This window comes from Varanus komodoensis, unplaced genomic scaffold, assembly GCF_004798865.1.
Source record: "Varanus komodoensis strain SLA01 unplaced genomic scaffold, ASM479886v1 scaffold42, whole genome shotgun sequence".
In the NCBI taxonomy this organism is placed as follows: Eukaryota; Metazoa; Chordata; class Lepidosauria; order Squamata; family Varanidae; genus Varanus; species Varanus komodoensis.
Genome location: NW_025335972.1, coordinates 8,089,522 through 8,104,039, shown reverse-complemented (window position 1 = coordinate 8,104,039; position 14,518 = coordinate 8,089,522). Strand labels below are relative to the sequence as shown.

Genomic DNA, 14,518 nt, shown 5'->3' with positions numbered 1-14,518 from the left:
AAAAACATCTACTTCTGCTTCATTGACTATGCTAAAGCCTTTGATTGTGTGGATCACAACGAATTGTGGCAAGTTCTTAAAGAGATGGGAGTACCTGAACATCTATTTGTCTCTTGAGAAACCTATATGTGGGTCAAGAAGCAACAGTGAGAACTGGACACAGAACCACTGATTGGTTCAAAATTGAGAAAGGAGTTCAGCAAGGCTGTATACTGTCGCCCTGCCTATTTAACTTATATGCAGAGTACATCATGAGAAAGGTGGGCCTAGATGAATCACCAGTTGGAATTAAGATTGCTGGGAGAAATATCAACAACCTCAGATATGCAGATGATATCATGGCAGAAAGTGAAGAGGAACTAAAGAGCCTCTTGATGCGGGTGAAGGAGGAGAACGCAAAAGTTGGCTTGAAACTTAACATTAAGAAAACTAAGATCATGGTATCTGGTCCTCTCACTTCCTGGCAAATATATGGGGAAGAAATAGAGGTAGTGACAGATTCTATTTTCCTGGGGTCCAAGATCACCGCAGATGGGGACTGCAGCCAAGAAATTAAAAGACGCTTGCTCCTTGGGAGGAAAGTTATGGCAAATCTAGACAGCATACTAAAAAGCAGAGACATCACCCTGCTGACAAAAGTGTGTCTAGTCAAGGCTATGGTTTTCCGAATTGCAATGTATGGCTGTGAAAGTTGGACCATAAGGAAGGCTGAGCGCCAAAGAATTGAGGCCTTTGAATTGTGGTGCTGGTGGAGACTCCTGTGAGTCCCTTGAACAGCAAGGCGATCAAACCAGTCAGTCCTACAGGAGATCAACCCTGACTGCTCCTTAGAAGGCCAGATCCTGAAGACGAAACTCAAACACTTTGGCCACCTAATGGGAAGGAAGGACTCCCTGGAGAAGAGCCTAATGCTGGGAACAATAGATGGCAAAAGAAGAAGGGGATGGCAGAGAATGGGGTGGCTAGATGGAGTCACTGAAGCAGTTGGTGTGAGCTTAAGTGGACTCCGGGGGATGGTGGAGAACAGGAAGGCCTGAAGGAGTGTTGTCCATGGCGTTGCGATGGGTCGGACGCGACTAGCAACAAGCAACAGCTGTTTGCAGAGGTTATAAGGGTAGAAGCAACTTCTAGAGGTCTCAAAAGCTGTCTGAGAAGTCGTCCCAAGAGAACGTGACATTGAGGAACATGTGGATCACATGTTGGGTGGCTGAAAAACGAATACAGAATTGGTGCAACAGTCTTGAGAAACAGAACCTTGAGAACTAGAAAGGGAATGGTAAAGGTAATAGAGGGAGACTTTGTGTGAGTGAAGGGCACATAGGACACGAGGACTTGAGAAAATTATGGGGTTCATGTGATGCAAATGTAGTTAATAAACATCAGTGAAAGGCATGGGAGCAGACTCAGCAAAAAGAAGAATCTAGCAATCTGCAACCCATAAAATTGGGGTGGAGAGCTGCATGTCACATATTGAACAAAACAGAAAGTTATTTGGCTATAAGCTTCTACCAATCTACTAATTTACTAAGATAACTGCAGGCTGCCAGTTTCTTTGTTTAGCATTATATACAGCTAAGTCACAATTCATTTGAGTTCAAATAATATGATATTCAATTTAGTACAAATTGTACAATGGCATTACGTCGCATTTAATGTGAACCAAAATTCAGTTAATGCCAGGCTAGAACATGCACATGGTTGCCATAAGGGTTTTAGAATACTTTTGCTATTCAGTATTGCTCTACCTCTCTCCGGTTTGTTCCTGCTCCAGAAAATAATGATACCAAAAGGCTTTATTTACCACCATTTTGTGCTTGCACAATTACAGAGAAGCTTGTGAATTATAACTAAGGAAGCAGAATGGGGGAGGGGGAGGGTTCAAGCAGAGACAAACGCTGCTCGTTTTATCCTTTTGACAAGTTTGTTGCATGGACAAAAAGTGTGTCATTAAAACACTGGTGTTTTAACTATAGTGATTTATAGTCAACACTTTGTCAGACCATGCAAAAAGTAGATCAATGTTATATTAAACTGCAAAGTATTTAGTTCAGCAGTGTGCATAACAGCGATGCTCTCTATAACTACTGTGACTTTAACAATAAATTTACATTATAAGTATATTCTTTTAACCCTTTACTATATTTCATTAATAAACATACAAACACTTATGTTAAAAAAATTCATTGCCTATTTCCACTGAGTTGGAACCAATTAACCATATTTTACATATAACTTCAACTAGTTTGAATAATTAACAATTTCATGGGATTTATTATCTATACTAACCATTACCTCCCTGTATTCCATTAGCTTTACATTCCTGCTTTCTTTATTTTAGAGTGATTTGGACAAGGTTTTGATTTGATTTATCACAAGGAGACTTCCTTAGCCAGGGACCTTCCTGAAAAATACCTTGTTGACAAGTGTTAGTGAAATGAGGCTGAATGAGGTGACTGCATGAGATTTGTCAATGTATGTGATGAGTGCAAGAGTGAAGCAGGAATAGACTTATACCCACCTGCCTCTTCAGGAGGTTTAGTTTTACAAAAAGCCCCAACCCAGCCCAAACTAAAATAAAATACAAGAAAAATACACATGACTGCCTGGCTGCAGCATTTTTATTTTTATGACCTAATCATCTGTCCTTTTTGGCTGGCAGAGAGTGTGGAGCTTTCAAAAGACCAAAATATTGTCATGGTGGTTGTTGCTGGGGTTTTTTAAAAACACAAGCCAGCAGATCATAAACTCCTCAAAACTGTCTTCCATCACTCAGGCTGCATATTCCCAAGAGGCTTATAGAATCCAAGACCCCAGTTGCTCTGGGGGACTTAAAAGGCCCTTAGAAGGAGCGTCAGGATCTGGTTTTCAAGTACATTTCCAAATAAAGAAGCACAATATTTCCAAGGTTGCTTTTCCCAGATGTACATAAAACTATGAATGCTGGTGATTTATCACACTTAATGGTAGCTTTAAGCTTCCACAGCATTGTTATGCACTCATTTTGCAGATGGAACTTGTAGACTTATAATACACTCACTTCAAGGTTTATTCTTTAAGTATACCCTCAAACACACATGAACCACTACATGCAGCACTGTAGTGGTGAATTTTGAAGTGGAGGCACTCATCATGACTATCTCCATAGTCTAGGGAGTGGTAAAAATGCAGGGAGTTGTGTCAACATATCATTTCCAGAAGTTTTCACCTCTACTGGGGCCTTCAGCTAAATTAATTACCCATTCAATACCAACCAGGCCATCCCAAAATATTGTGCATTAAAACCAAGAAGCTTCACAATATGTTAGATGAATTTGCATGATCAAAAAAGTCACTGTGGCTTCAATAACAGCCTATGTGTTGTTTGAGAGTTGTCTTTCTTTCAAGTAAGCCTTGCTGCCCCAGACTGGATGATACACAAGCCAAGCTTTGGAAAGTAATTAGGGAAATGGCACTGGTTATGTGCAGGAGTTTTGATCGTCAGAACCATATCGTGTTTGCTGATGGAGACGTGATGGATGTGGTTTACTAGGATTTTGGCAGGGCCTTTGACAAGAACCACATGATATCCTGGTCGAGAAATTGATGAGCTTTGGATGGATCGATGCACTGTCCAGTGGATTATGGCATGGTTGATGGACCACAAGCAGAGGGTAACAATCAGTGGGAAGTCATCAGGATAGCAGCTCATGATCTGCAGAGTCCCCCAGAGCTCAGTTCTAGGACCTATTCTGTTTAACCTTTTTATCAATGACCCGGAGGAGGGGGTGACCAGTCAGCTGACCAGATTTGCAGATGATACTAAAGTTGGGGCAGTGGCCACAATGGAGGAGCAGGTACTCCAAATCCAAAAGGATCTGGACAGACTGTGCAAGTGGGCGGGAGACAACAGGATGGTATTCACTAAGGTAAGTGCAAAGTCTTGCACTTGGGCATCAGGAATAAGTGCCATAGGGGGTCAAGTGGCTGGAGAATGGCACTTGTGAAAGGGGTCTTGGGGTATTTGTTGACAGCAGGCTAAACATGAGCCAGCAGTGTGACACGGTTAGGAGGGCAAAAGCCACCCTTGGATATATAGCCGGAGGCGAGGCTTCCAGATTGAGAGAGGTGCTGGTGCTGTTCTGTAGGACTCTGGTGTGCCCACAGCTGCAGTACAGTGTCCCGTTCTGAGCTCCACATTACAAGAGGGACATGACAAGGTTAGAATCTGTTCAGCACAGGGTCACAAGGATGGTAGCTGGGTTGCGGGGCTGCCATATCAGAGGAGATTGAGGGTACTGGGACTTTTCATCTTGGAGAAGACTCCAAGGAGATCTAATAGCAACTTACAAGTATGTGAAGGGGTGTCACAAGCTAGAGGGTCGTGACCTGTTCTCTTGTTTTGATAGCTATGAAGAGTCCCTTCAAAGTGCCCAGTGGTACTTCTGAAGGGATGTCAAGCACTTTTTTAGTTTGGCCCATTTTTAAAAAAATTATTATTTTAGTTGTAGTTGCACAACCGTTAAATGTGCACAATAGTGAGTTATTACACTGATGTTTATATCCCACTTTTTTCTGCAAGGGATATGAAAAAAGCCGTGCTGGATCAAACCAATGGTCCATGTAGTCCAGCATTTCATTTACATGGATTTGCTCACAGGATCTTCTAGCAGGATGAGTACAAATTTCCTCCCGTACAAGCTTCCCAGCAACTGATGTATACAGGCATTCTAAAATGTGTAGAGAGCTTCGGCGGTGAGATGGTATAGAAATAAAGAAAGCCTCTGATACTGGATGTAGTCCTTGGGTAGCAAGATTAGTAGCCGTTGAGAGAACTTCTCCTCCATGAAGTTGGAGGAGCCTTTTAAAGCCTTTTAAAAGTCCCCTTTTAAAAACTGGTGGCTGTTACTGCTTCATGTGGCAGTGGATGCCATAGTTTAAGTATGTGCTGTACTTCTTTTTGGATCTTCCACCACTCAGCTTCATGGGATGATCTGAGATTCTAGTACCAGAATCAAACTCAGATTTCCTTTTAAAATTAGGATTTTGACAAAAAGATCAGGTTGCTAGGTGGGGTGGGAGGTCGACAGGCACATATGGATGCGTGTGTGTGTCCCTGTCAAAAAGTCCTGGATATCCCTGCCAAAATCTGTTTTAAAAGGAAGCCTGAATTTTAAGAGCTCTGCATTTCTAAAAATGGGATGGCTTACACTCTTTCTTCCATACTTGCAAAAGTCTGAAATAAGATGAAAAAATGAATTTGGGCTGAAAAACTAGGTAGTGAAGCAGTGACAGACCCTTCAGTATGCCAGATGGGCACTTTGGAGAGGCTGTCACTGGCTGCCCACTGAAAGATCATGAAGGACAATCTTGGAAAAAATAGGGAAAAAAACATAGTAAGTGCAAAATGGCTCGTGGTCAGTAAAGGAGACATTGAGCCACTGGCCCAGGCAAATTCAACAGCGGCGAGAGCTTTTTGGTGTTCTTGCCAGCTGGCTCACTCACTCGTTGTCTGTATCCATCAGGGGGCTGGTTTCCCAGGTTCAGATAACACAGCAACCTGCTGTGAGTAGAGTGTCCCCAAGAACAAACCATGGGTTGCCAGGATGGCTTGCTGCCCTCAAACAAGTCATCCTGCAGGAAGTGATTAGGGTTTTTATAACACAAAATCCCACCACAGCTTATATCCACACCAGGTTGTCATGCTGTGCAATCCAGTCACTGGCACTCTCTAACGTCTGAAAGCTGTGTTAAATTGTTGCTTTAAGAAATACGTATCTGCTATTTCTGTTCTCCCAACCACATAATTATCCATAAATCTCTTAAATCATCTACAGTCATACGTTGTCCTATTTTAGATGACGATCCTTTGTTATGAGAATTTCCACAATTAATTCCTCATAACAACTGAATGTTTCTCTCAGATATTTTGAGGTTTATTTTGTCAAATACATTTAGTGTGCAATTGCATTGGCTCATTCATGGAATTCAAAGTGAAATTTGTAGTGTTCCTGTGTTTTTCTACCACTTCTTCCATTTTTTTTCTTACCCAAAAAAATCTTGTTGAGGAAGAAAAGATAAAATAGCTGCATAATATCTTCTGAACGGCAGCATTAGAAGCCCTCTTTTTTTGAAAAAATTACAATAAGGTGGATTAACCTACTTGTACTGACTTACCATAACAAGGGTACAGTATTCTTAGTGATAAGGATACTGAACCGTCTTTCTTTTGGCCTACTGCTGAAGTCTGTGGCCTGAATTGTTTTTCTTTGTAGAATTTTGAGGAGGACATTAAGGAGGAAAGAAGAGGAAAATCTTAATTCTCAGACTGACAGAGAATGGAAAGAATCACTTTTTACAATTGGTCAATAGTTCATAGAGTAGCGATACCAAGTCACATCCAGATATTGAGGACTGTCCTCTGAATTGAAGATAGACTTCTGCTGGAAACACTTTAGGGAACTGCTTGTTACACAAATCTCATAAAAAGGATTGGACATTGCAGACACTAGTAACTGGGCCTTACCTGACTATATAGCCTAACTTCAGAATCCTTTGTTCTCTACAGCTAGCACAGAAATATGATCCCCAGCGGGAACATGAACTGAGACTATGGATTGAGGAAATGACGGGGAAGCGCATTGGAGACAACTTCATGGAAAGTCTGAAGGATGGAGTCATCCTATGCGAGTAAGGAACCATGTGTGGGAGTAGGGAAGGCTTGTTCCCCAAAAGCGGGTGGGCAAAGAAAGCCCAACATCATTAGCATTAGGCTCTGGTATCTGGTAGCCTACCAGAGTTGTAGGTGATTTTTGAAGGGTGAAGACGGAAAAAAATGCAGTCCACACTTTGGTACCCACAAACTTCTTCCTTTCTTCTCTTTTTTGCTATGCCAACTCTTAGAAGGGGGAGCCCCATAGAATAATGCAGAAGAAAAGGGAAAACTGGGGGTGGGCTTTGCATAATTTTATTTATTAAACCTGTATTCCACACTCATAGTCCTGCAGGACTCTAGGCGCATCATAAATACCAAAATAGAAAAGGTATAAGTCATCATGGTCCTTGTACATTTGTATCACTAAAAGGCAAGTTTGCTTAACTTACAAGAAGGAAACATGAGTTCACACAGTTGTTTTGCTGTCATCTCTGATCCAAGAGGTTTGTGAAGCAAAGTAATCAAAAAGCAGTGAGAAAACACTTTGACCTCTTAGGACACTATCACTGACCTTAAAGGGGTCCAAGCTTCAAAAGGTGATTGAATGAGAGAGTGAGGAGCTAGGATTTGTCAATATGTTCAATTCTGTTGTCAGAGACTTGAACTGGAATAAAGATCTACATATGTTAATTTGCTCATGCAGTGCCAGGATGTTTGTGTTACCAGCAGCAACTATTCTGAAATAGCCACTGTGAATACAATATTCACTGTTAATACTGTTTTGCATTTCATTTCCTTCTGAGCTCAAAGTTTACAGTTTTCTTCCCTCCAGGCCCACTAAATGCACTGTATGCATTTACAAAATTCTTAATGCTTCATGTATCTGATGAAATAGGCTATAGTCCACAAAAGCTTTTGTCAGAGTAATTTAATTATGAAATGTCCCAAGACTCTTTACCAAAGTCAGAAACACAGAAATAGAGTGAGTCAGAAGGGGTCTCCCAGGCCATCTAGTCTGACCCTCGGCTCCAGCCAGCTCTGCTCATGACATGCCTACCACGTGCATGTCCAGCCTATCCTTGAACACCCTCATTGATGAAGCTTCAACCACCTCCCATGGAAGCCCATTCCATACCCTCGGGGTCCTAACTGTCAGGAAGTGCTTCCTGGCACCCACCTTGAATCTTGGTTCCGGAGCCTTGCTCCATTGGAACACATCCCGTCCTCCACTGCAGGGCAAAAAGGTCACGACACACCTCTGCATGACACTCCCTCACATACCAGTATGTCGCCAACAGATCCCCTCTGAGTCTCCTCTTCTCCAGGCTAAAGAGACCCAGTTCCCTCAGACTCACCTCATATGGCACCCCCTGCAAAGTGACCACCAACCTTGACCCTGCACTGCACTGACTCTAACCTGGCTATATCCTTCATGTAATGAGGGGCCCAAAACTGAACACAATACTCCAGTTGCGGGCGCACCAGAGTCGTATAGAGTGGTAGTAATACCTCTCTTGATCTAGAAGCCACACTTCTGGCTATGCAACCAAGGGTGGTGTTCACCCTCTTGACCACCGCATCACACTGCTGACTCATGTTTAGCCTGCAGTCAACCAGCACCCCAAGGTCCTTTTCACAAGTGCTGCTGTCCAGCCACTTGTCCCCTAACCTGTACTTATGAAACCTATTGCTATGGCCCAAGTGCAAGACCTTGCACTTATCCGTATTGAACGTCGTCCTGTTGTCTCCTGCTCACTTCCATAGTCTGTCCAGATCCTTCTGGATTCAGGGGTACCTGCTCCTCAGTTGTAGCCACCACCCCCATTTTGATCAGCAAGGGTGGAAGGCACGTTCACCAGCTTTTTTTCAAAGCACATTAAGCTCCTCCCCACCTCCTTTTTAACAGCTATCTCTCTAGCCTCAAGGTAATTTTTAAATATTTGGAAAGGATAATTTCATTTTCCTTAGGAGAAGCAGCAGAGAAATGTTAAATGAGGGCAGGCATTTTAACAGATTTACAGTCCATCCTATCGGAGGGGTTCAGTGCAGGTTATAGGAGTTTTGCCAAGCGCAAGAAGGTATCATCATCTGTGTCAGTGGTGGGTGGACCTATGGCACGCATGCCACAGTGGGCACACACAGTCCTCTCTGTCGGCACGCAAGCCAAGTCGCCCCAGCAGCCGAGCATCAGATAACAGTGCACACAGGAGCCATGAGCATGCTTGGAAAGGAGTAGCGGCGCCAGGCAATGATGACACAAGCTGCAACTCATTAGTCGCTACTCTTCCGATCTTTCGCATGGCCGGTCAGTGTGCTGCCCCCACCCTCTCTCTCTCTCTATATATATATATATATGCTTGGACTGGCTGCGAGTTGTTTTTTTCTAAACTAAAACCTCAGTATTCAGGTTTTATTGCAGTGTTGGCACTTTGCGATAAATAAGTGGGTTTTGGATTGTAGTTTGGGCACTCGGTCTCTAAAAGGTTCACCATCACTGATCTATATCATCTGAACTAATTAAAAAACATTTGAGGAGGCTAGGAAACTAAATACATTGTAACATAACTTTGCTCAATAGAAATAGGATGAAGAAGCATAGTTCTTTCTCATTTACTCATTCTGGATCCGTATGTCTCCAGACCCAAAGCAATTGAATCAACTGCAAGATTGGGAAGAAAATGATCAGGCATCCTCAGAGATGTTTTCAATTTAAGGCAGAGGATTGGAGCACACAAGCTTAAACAGTAGGTGACCCTGTCATGAGGGAGGCATCAGATGGTGAACTTTGGGCCCCCAGTGAAAGGACAAGAGAAGAATAGACATATCAGATACATGGAGGATAACCTACTGGGAACTCCGTACTGCAGAGTCCATGCTCGGTATAGTGGATTGTGTACAGGGGAACTTCCCAATGGATTGTGCCCCAAGTAAACTGGTACCATTTTTATTTTTCACCTAAAGCAGCCTCTTCCTTAAACTGTGTATTGCAGAGCCTTGAATCCCAACCCTTGAGTCCCCAACTTCCAATTAAAAAACATTTCTGATATCTTTATAGGACAAAGAAACAGAGTCAGATGGACTCTAGCAGAGCAAACTTAATAATAAATCCTTGTCTGTCTTTCTTTATCTGCTCACCTGCCATGTTCTTCTTTACTACCATCATCAAGAGGATGCAAAACAGCTTCATAGAATAGTAGAGTTGGAAGGGGCCAGGAAGGCCATCAGGTCCAATTCCCTGCTGTTGCAGGACACCAGTTTACACCATCCCATTCAGATGGCTGTCCAGTTTTGCCTTGAATGTCTCTAGTGTGGGAGTGCCTACCACCTCCCTAGGCAACAGGCTACACTGTCATATTGTGCTGACCATGAGGAAACTTTTTCTGATTATCTAGTCTGAATCTGGGTTGGTACAACTTTATTATTCTGTCTTACACTCTGGTATCAGCAAGAAGAAATCTTGACCTTCCTCTTTGTGACAGCCTTTGAGGTACTTATAGAGGGATACCATTTCCTTGCTCAGTCTTCTCTTCTCAAGGCTGAACATGCCCGGTTCCCTCAGTCTCTCTTCATAGGGCAGTGTTTCCAAACTCTGGATCATTTGTGTTGCCCTCCACTGGACCCTTTCTAATTTTTCTGCATCTTTCTTAAATCTTGGTGCCCACAACTGGACACAGTTTTCCAGTTTTCCTCATTTCCTACTGAGGTGTAAAGGGGAACTACTACTTCTTGTGATTTGGAAGTAATACTTCTGTTAATCCATCCCAAAATAGCATTTGCCTCTTTGGTGGCTGCATCAAATTCTTGGCTCATACTTAGCCTATTGTTCACAGTTACTCTGAGATCCTTTTCTTTTTCAGCTTTGTTAAGCCATGTATTCCTCATCTTGTATCGATGTATTCGGTTTCTTTTTCCTAGGTGGAGGACTTGGCACTTGTCCTTATTGAATCTCATTCTGTAGCTTTCAACCCAGTGTTTGAGTTTATCAAGGTCACCCTGGATCTTTGTTGTCTTCTAGGGTGTTCACTATTCCACCCAGTTTTGTATCCTCTGCAAATTTGATTATCTTTCCTTGTACTTCCTCATCTAAATCTTAAGAAAGATGTTTAAGAGTATTGGGCCCAGGACTGAGCCCTGCAGCAGCCCCCCACTAGTTACTTCCCACCAGTTTGAGAAAGTGCCATTGATGAACACGCTTTGTGTCCGATTTAGCTTGCTGTCCTAGAGTGGCATCATTTGATACAAAGGGAAAATTAAGTAGTTAAAAATGGAAAATCCAGTAATAACCAAGTGATTTTGTTGTAAGATGGAAGTAGTATCTTACTGTTTTATATTAATTATCCTTTTTAAATGTTTTTTCATGTATTAGTTTTTTTAATTATTATGCAGCTTTAGCAATATACCATGCAGACCTTTATCTGAATTGAAGGGTCTAGTTCCAAACTGAAAAGCAGCATCATTCCCTAATATTTCTCTTGCTCAGTCCTAAAAAGATTATATCCATGTTCCTACATAAAAATGCTCACCTTCAGCCCTTTCATGTACCACCCACCCCGCCCCGGCAAGTTAGAGTTTTCTTCTTAGCTTTACTGGCTATTTCACCCACCCTCCTGACCAAGTGCTCCATATTCTCCTCTGTACTGACTTTTTCTTTCTTCAAGTTAAAAAATAATGAGTATTTCTTCATTTTCCGTCATTTATTTGTTGATCACATTGATCAGGCTGAAAACACAGTATCACCATGTTATCTACCCCTGCTGTAGAATAATGAATTATTGATCTCTATCTGTTTGACAGCACTTCATATACTATGATTATAGATGCTTGGTTTTTCAAACCAAGATTGAAGTGGCCTTTGGAGTCTTTTCTAAAGACAGAAAAACAGAATAAATAATAATTCTCTGCTGACTGTCTCTTCTCAAATTACCTGATTTCAAGACTGCATTTTTGACAGCTTTTTTCTCCATGGGTCACCTTTGCGTAGGAAAAAGCCTGCACATCATTTATAAAATATAGTGCATCCTTGCATTAAAATAGTTGCAGATTGGGAAGCCTATGCTTCATGTAGGAGAAATGACACACTATGTCTTAATAAACACACAAGTCACTCTGAAATAAACTTACTGACTTCACCCATTTTCATTGTTCAGCCTCATCAACAAACTCCAACCTGGATCTGTGAAGAGGGTGAATGAATCCACACAGAACTGGCATCAGGTGAATATTCCTCTTCCTTTGCCACTAATTGATGAATTCATTTTAAGTGTGAAAGTGGAGCAGAAAAGTATGAACAGAATAAAAAACTGGGAATGCTGGTAGTCTATGCACAGGCACCAAATCCTAAACTAAAAGTCATGGAAGCAAGCTTTTGTTCTAGAGCCATAAGCCTTCCCTTCCACAAGAATGGAAGAGCCCTCTGCATGATCAGACAAAAGAATGTGTCCCAATCACATTTTACCCTTTCTCTTCAAGCCCTGATCCATCTACATGTGGATGTGTAGGAGTTCCATCCAGTCCCTTTTCCTTGAATGTGTATTCCAGTTGAATGTGCATTCCAATGCAACCTTAACCAAATTAAGCTAAACAATAAAGGTTCATAAAAGAGCAGAGCAGTTCACATTTCTAGGCCCTGGTACTGGGACTGCACAGTCAGAAATGCCTCAAATAAATAAAAATACAGAAGGAAAAAGGGAAATTCACAAAAATGTGAAATATTTGTGCAAGAAATACCCAAGAGATGCTTGAGGCACTCGCACAATCCTGTCCTACACATAAAACTCAACAGCCCTGTCTGGGAAAAATATTATATTTGCCTGGTATACTGTTCTGAGTGCTTGGTGATACCCTTCTAAGAGGACCCCATCCTATGTTCCCTTCTGAGTTTTGCTGCCATTCCCACAGTGGGCCAGCTTGCACAGCATATCAGCCCAGACTGTGGGTTATGTGACGACTGCTTAATTCTCAAATAACCTCTGTTGCTGAGGTTCACACAGCAGGATAAGACAAGGTAACAACCATCTGTGACTTGCAAACACATATTGGCAGACAAAATGCACCATTGTGCTATATGTCTACCCTGTGATCATGAAAACTGGGTCTTGGGGTCTTGGATGCTTTGCTAATCTTGCCAACAGCCAACCTCACCAAGTTTGGATAAAAGAATAACCTACAAGTGGAGGCTGTGTTACAGAATGGACACCTGCATATGTTGCAAAGCAGACAAGCCACGGTATGTCACAATAGTCATGCAAAACAAGTTTTACAATAACCTTCTTTTGGGTGCTGGGAAAATAGACTGGAAAATCTTAGCTGGTGGTCTTGTGCTCTTTGGCAACATGCTGACTGGATTCACGTAGTCACAGCAACCTATCATGGTTGTATTAAGCCACAGTGGATTGGGGTGACTGCAAGTGCTATGTTGCCAATTCAAGCTGCTGCTGCCACAGCTTCTCATGTTGCCTAACCCTACAATACCAAAGCCATACTTGCTGGTTTCAGACAACATGTGAAGTTGTGGCTGGCAAGGGAGTATTTTGCAAATCAGTCTGCATGTGACTGACATGCGGAGTGTGGTTTATAAGCTACCATGGCTTGTTAATGCTCCCGTGATCTTGCAAGCTGAATCATTAACCAAGTTCACACAATTGCAGAGGGGTCAGCAAGCCACTGTACCTGCTTCTGTGCTGCCCAAAGATGGGTAGCATAGACTTTTTGAGGCAGTGGCAGCCCTCAACCCATGGGCTGTTGAGTTATTCAAAGGATGCATGAAGGACTATGAACTCCATTCATTTCCATTACAGAAAGTAATAATGGACTCAGTAGTCTTGAATTCTGCATTTGTGTCTTTGGTTTGAGGGAGGGAAGGAAGAAAATCGCAGAAACCAGTCAATTTGTCCACCATCCACTTGTCATTGGGTTAATTGTGGACGGAAGCCATTACTAGGACAAGAAAGCTGGACAACTTAAGAGAAGCAGAGTAAGAAAAGACACAACAGACGATTCATTGGTTTCTCCTATTTTGCAGCTGGAGAACATTGGCAACTTCATTAAAGCTATCACAAAATACGGAGTGAAACCTCATGACATCTTTGAAGCAAATGATCTCTTTGAGAACACAAACCACACCCAGGTCCAGTCTACACTGATTGCTTTGGCTAGCATGGTAAGTGGATCACCTGACCACCTTTTCAGCAAAGATTCAAATATCCGTGATAAAATAGAATACTAATATTTAGAACATACGAAGTGAATAGAAGCTGCTTGACAAGCATAACCTCAACAATCTCTAGAAACAACTCTAACCTTAAAGCATTTTCCCCAGTTCACAGACAGAGAAGCAAAAAGCAGTAGCCTGCCCAGGCCCATCTGAAGAGTTCATGGCATAAGTATTTAAAGGCACAGCTCACAGTCTCTGCTGCTTTACCTCAATTTGGTGTGGTGGGGTCAGACCAGGCAGCAGCTATACACCCAATGTAAAATGTGTAGATTATAAACTGGATGTGCTAATGGTGGTCATTCTGTTTGTTCTTGGGAGTACTGTATCATGTGCATTACCGCATCTGCATATCAGTTCAACCCATGTAAATAAATCTGTGTTCCAAATGTGCTTCTTATGTCCTTTACTTTATATCTAACAGAGAAGCCTAGCTTCCCGCCACCCCAGCTAGTGGGCAGAGAAAGCCCCAATCTAGAGCTTCACTTCAATCAAGGCAGATCCCAAGAATGTCTTTTAAATATCAGATCTAAGCCCTGGAACATGTGAAGTACTTAAGATGCCTCTAAGCCAAGTACATTTCCCTTCCCACTCTAACTGAAAACTATTCTCACATTTAGAATTAAGGTGCAGAGATTCCAGAATAGATCAGGCTTCTCACTCAGAGAAAAACATTT

At 42.2% G+C, this 14,518-nt stretch overlaps 1 protein-coding gene across 1 annotated transcript in view; it reads left to right on the top strand.

Moving 5' to 3' along the window:
• The window catches only part of CNN1 (calponin 1), a 45,330-nt gene that overhangs the window by 21,326 nt on the left and 9,486 nt on the right, over positions 1-14,518 (top strand). The window contains exons 2-4 of the mRNA XM_044443594.1: positions 6,545-6,666; positions 11,779-11,845; positions 13,653-13,790. Of these exons, the coding sequence (XP_044299529.1) occupies positions 6,545-6,666; positions 11,779-11,845; positions 13,653-13,790 (327 nt within the window). The remainder of the gene's footprint in view (positions 1-6,544; positions 6,667-11,778; positions 11,846-13,652; positions 13,791-14,518) is intronic.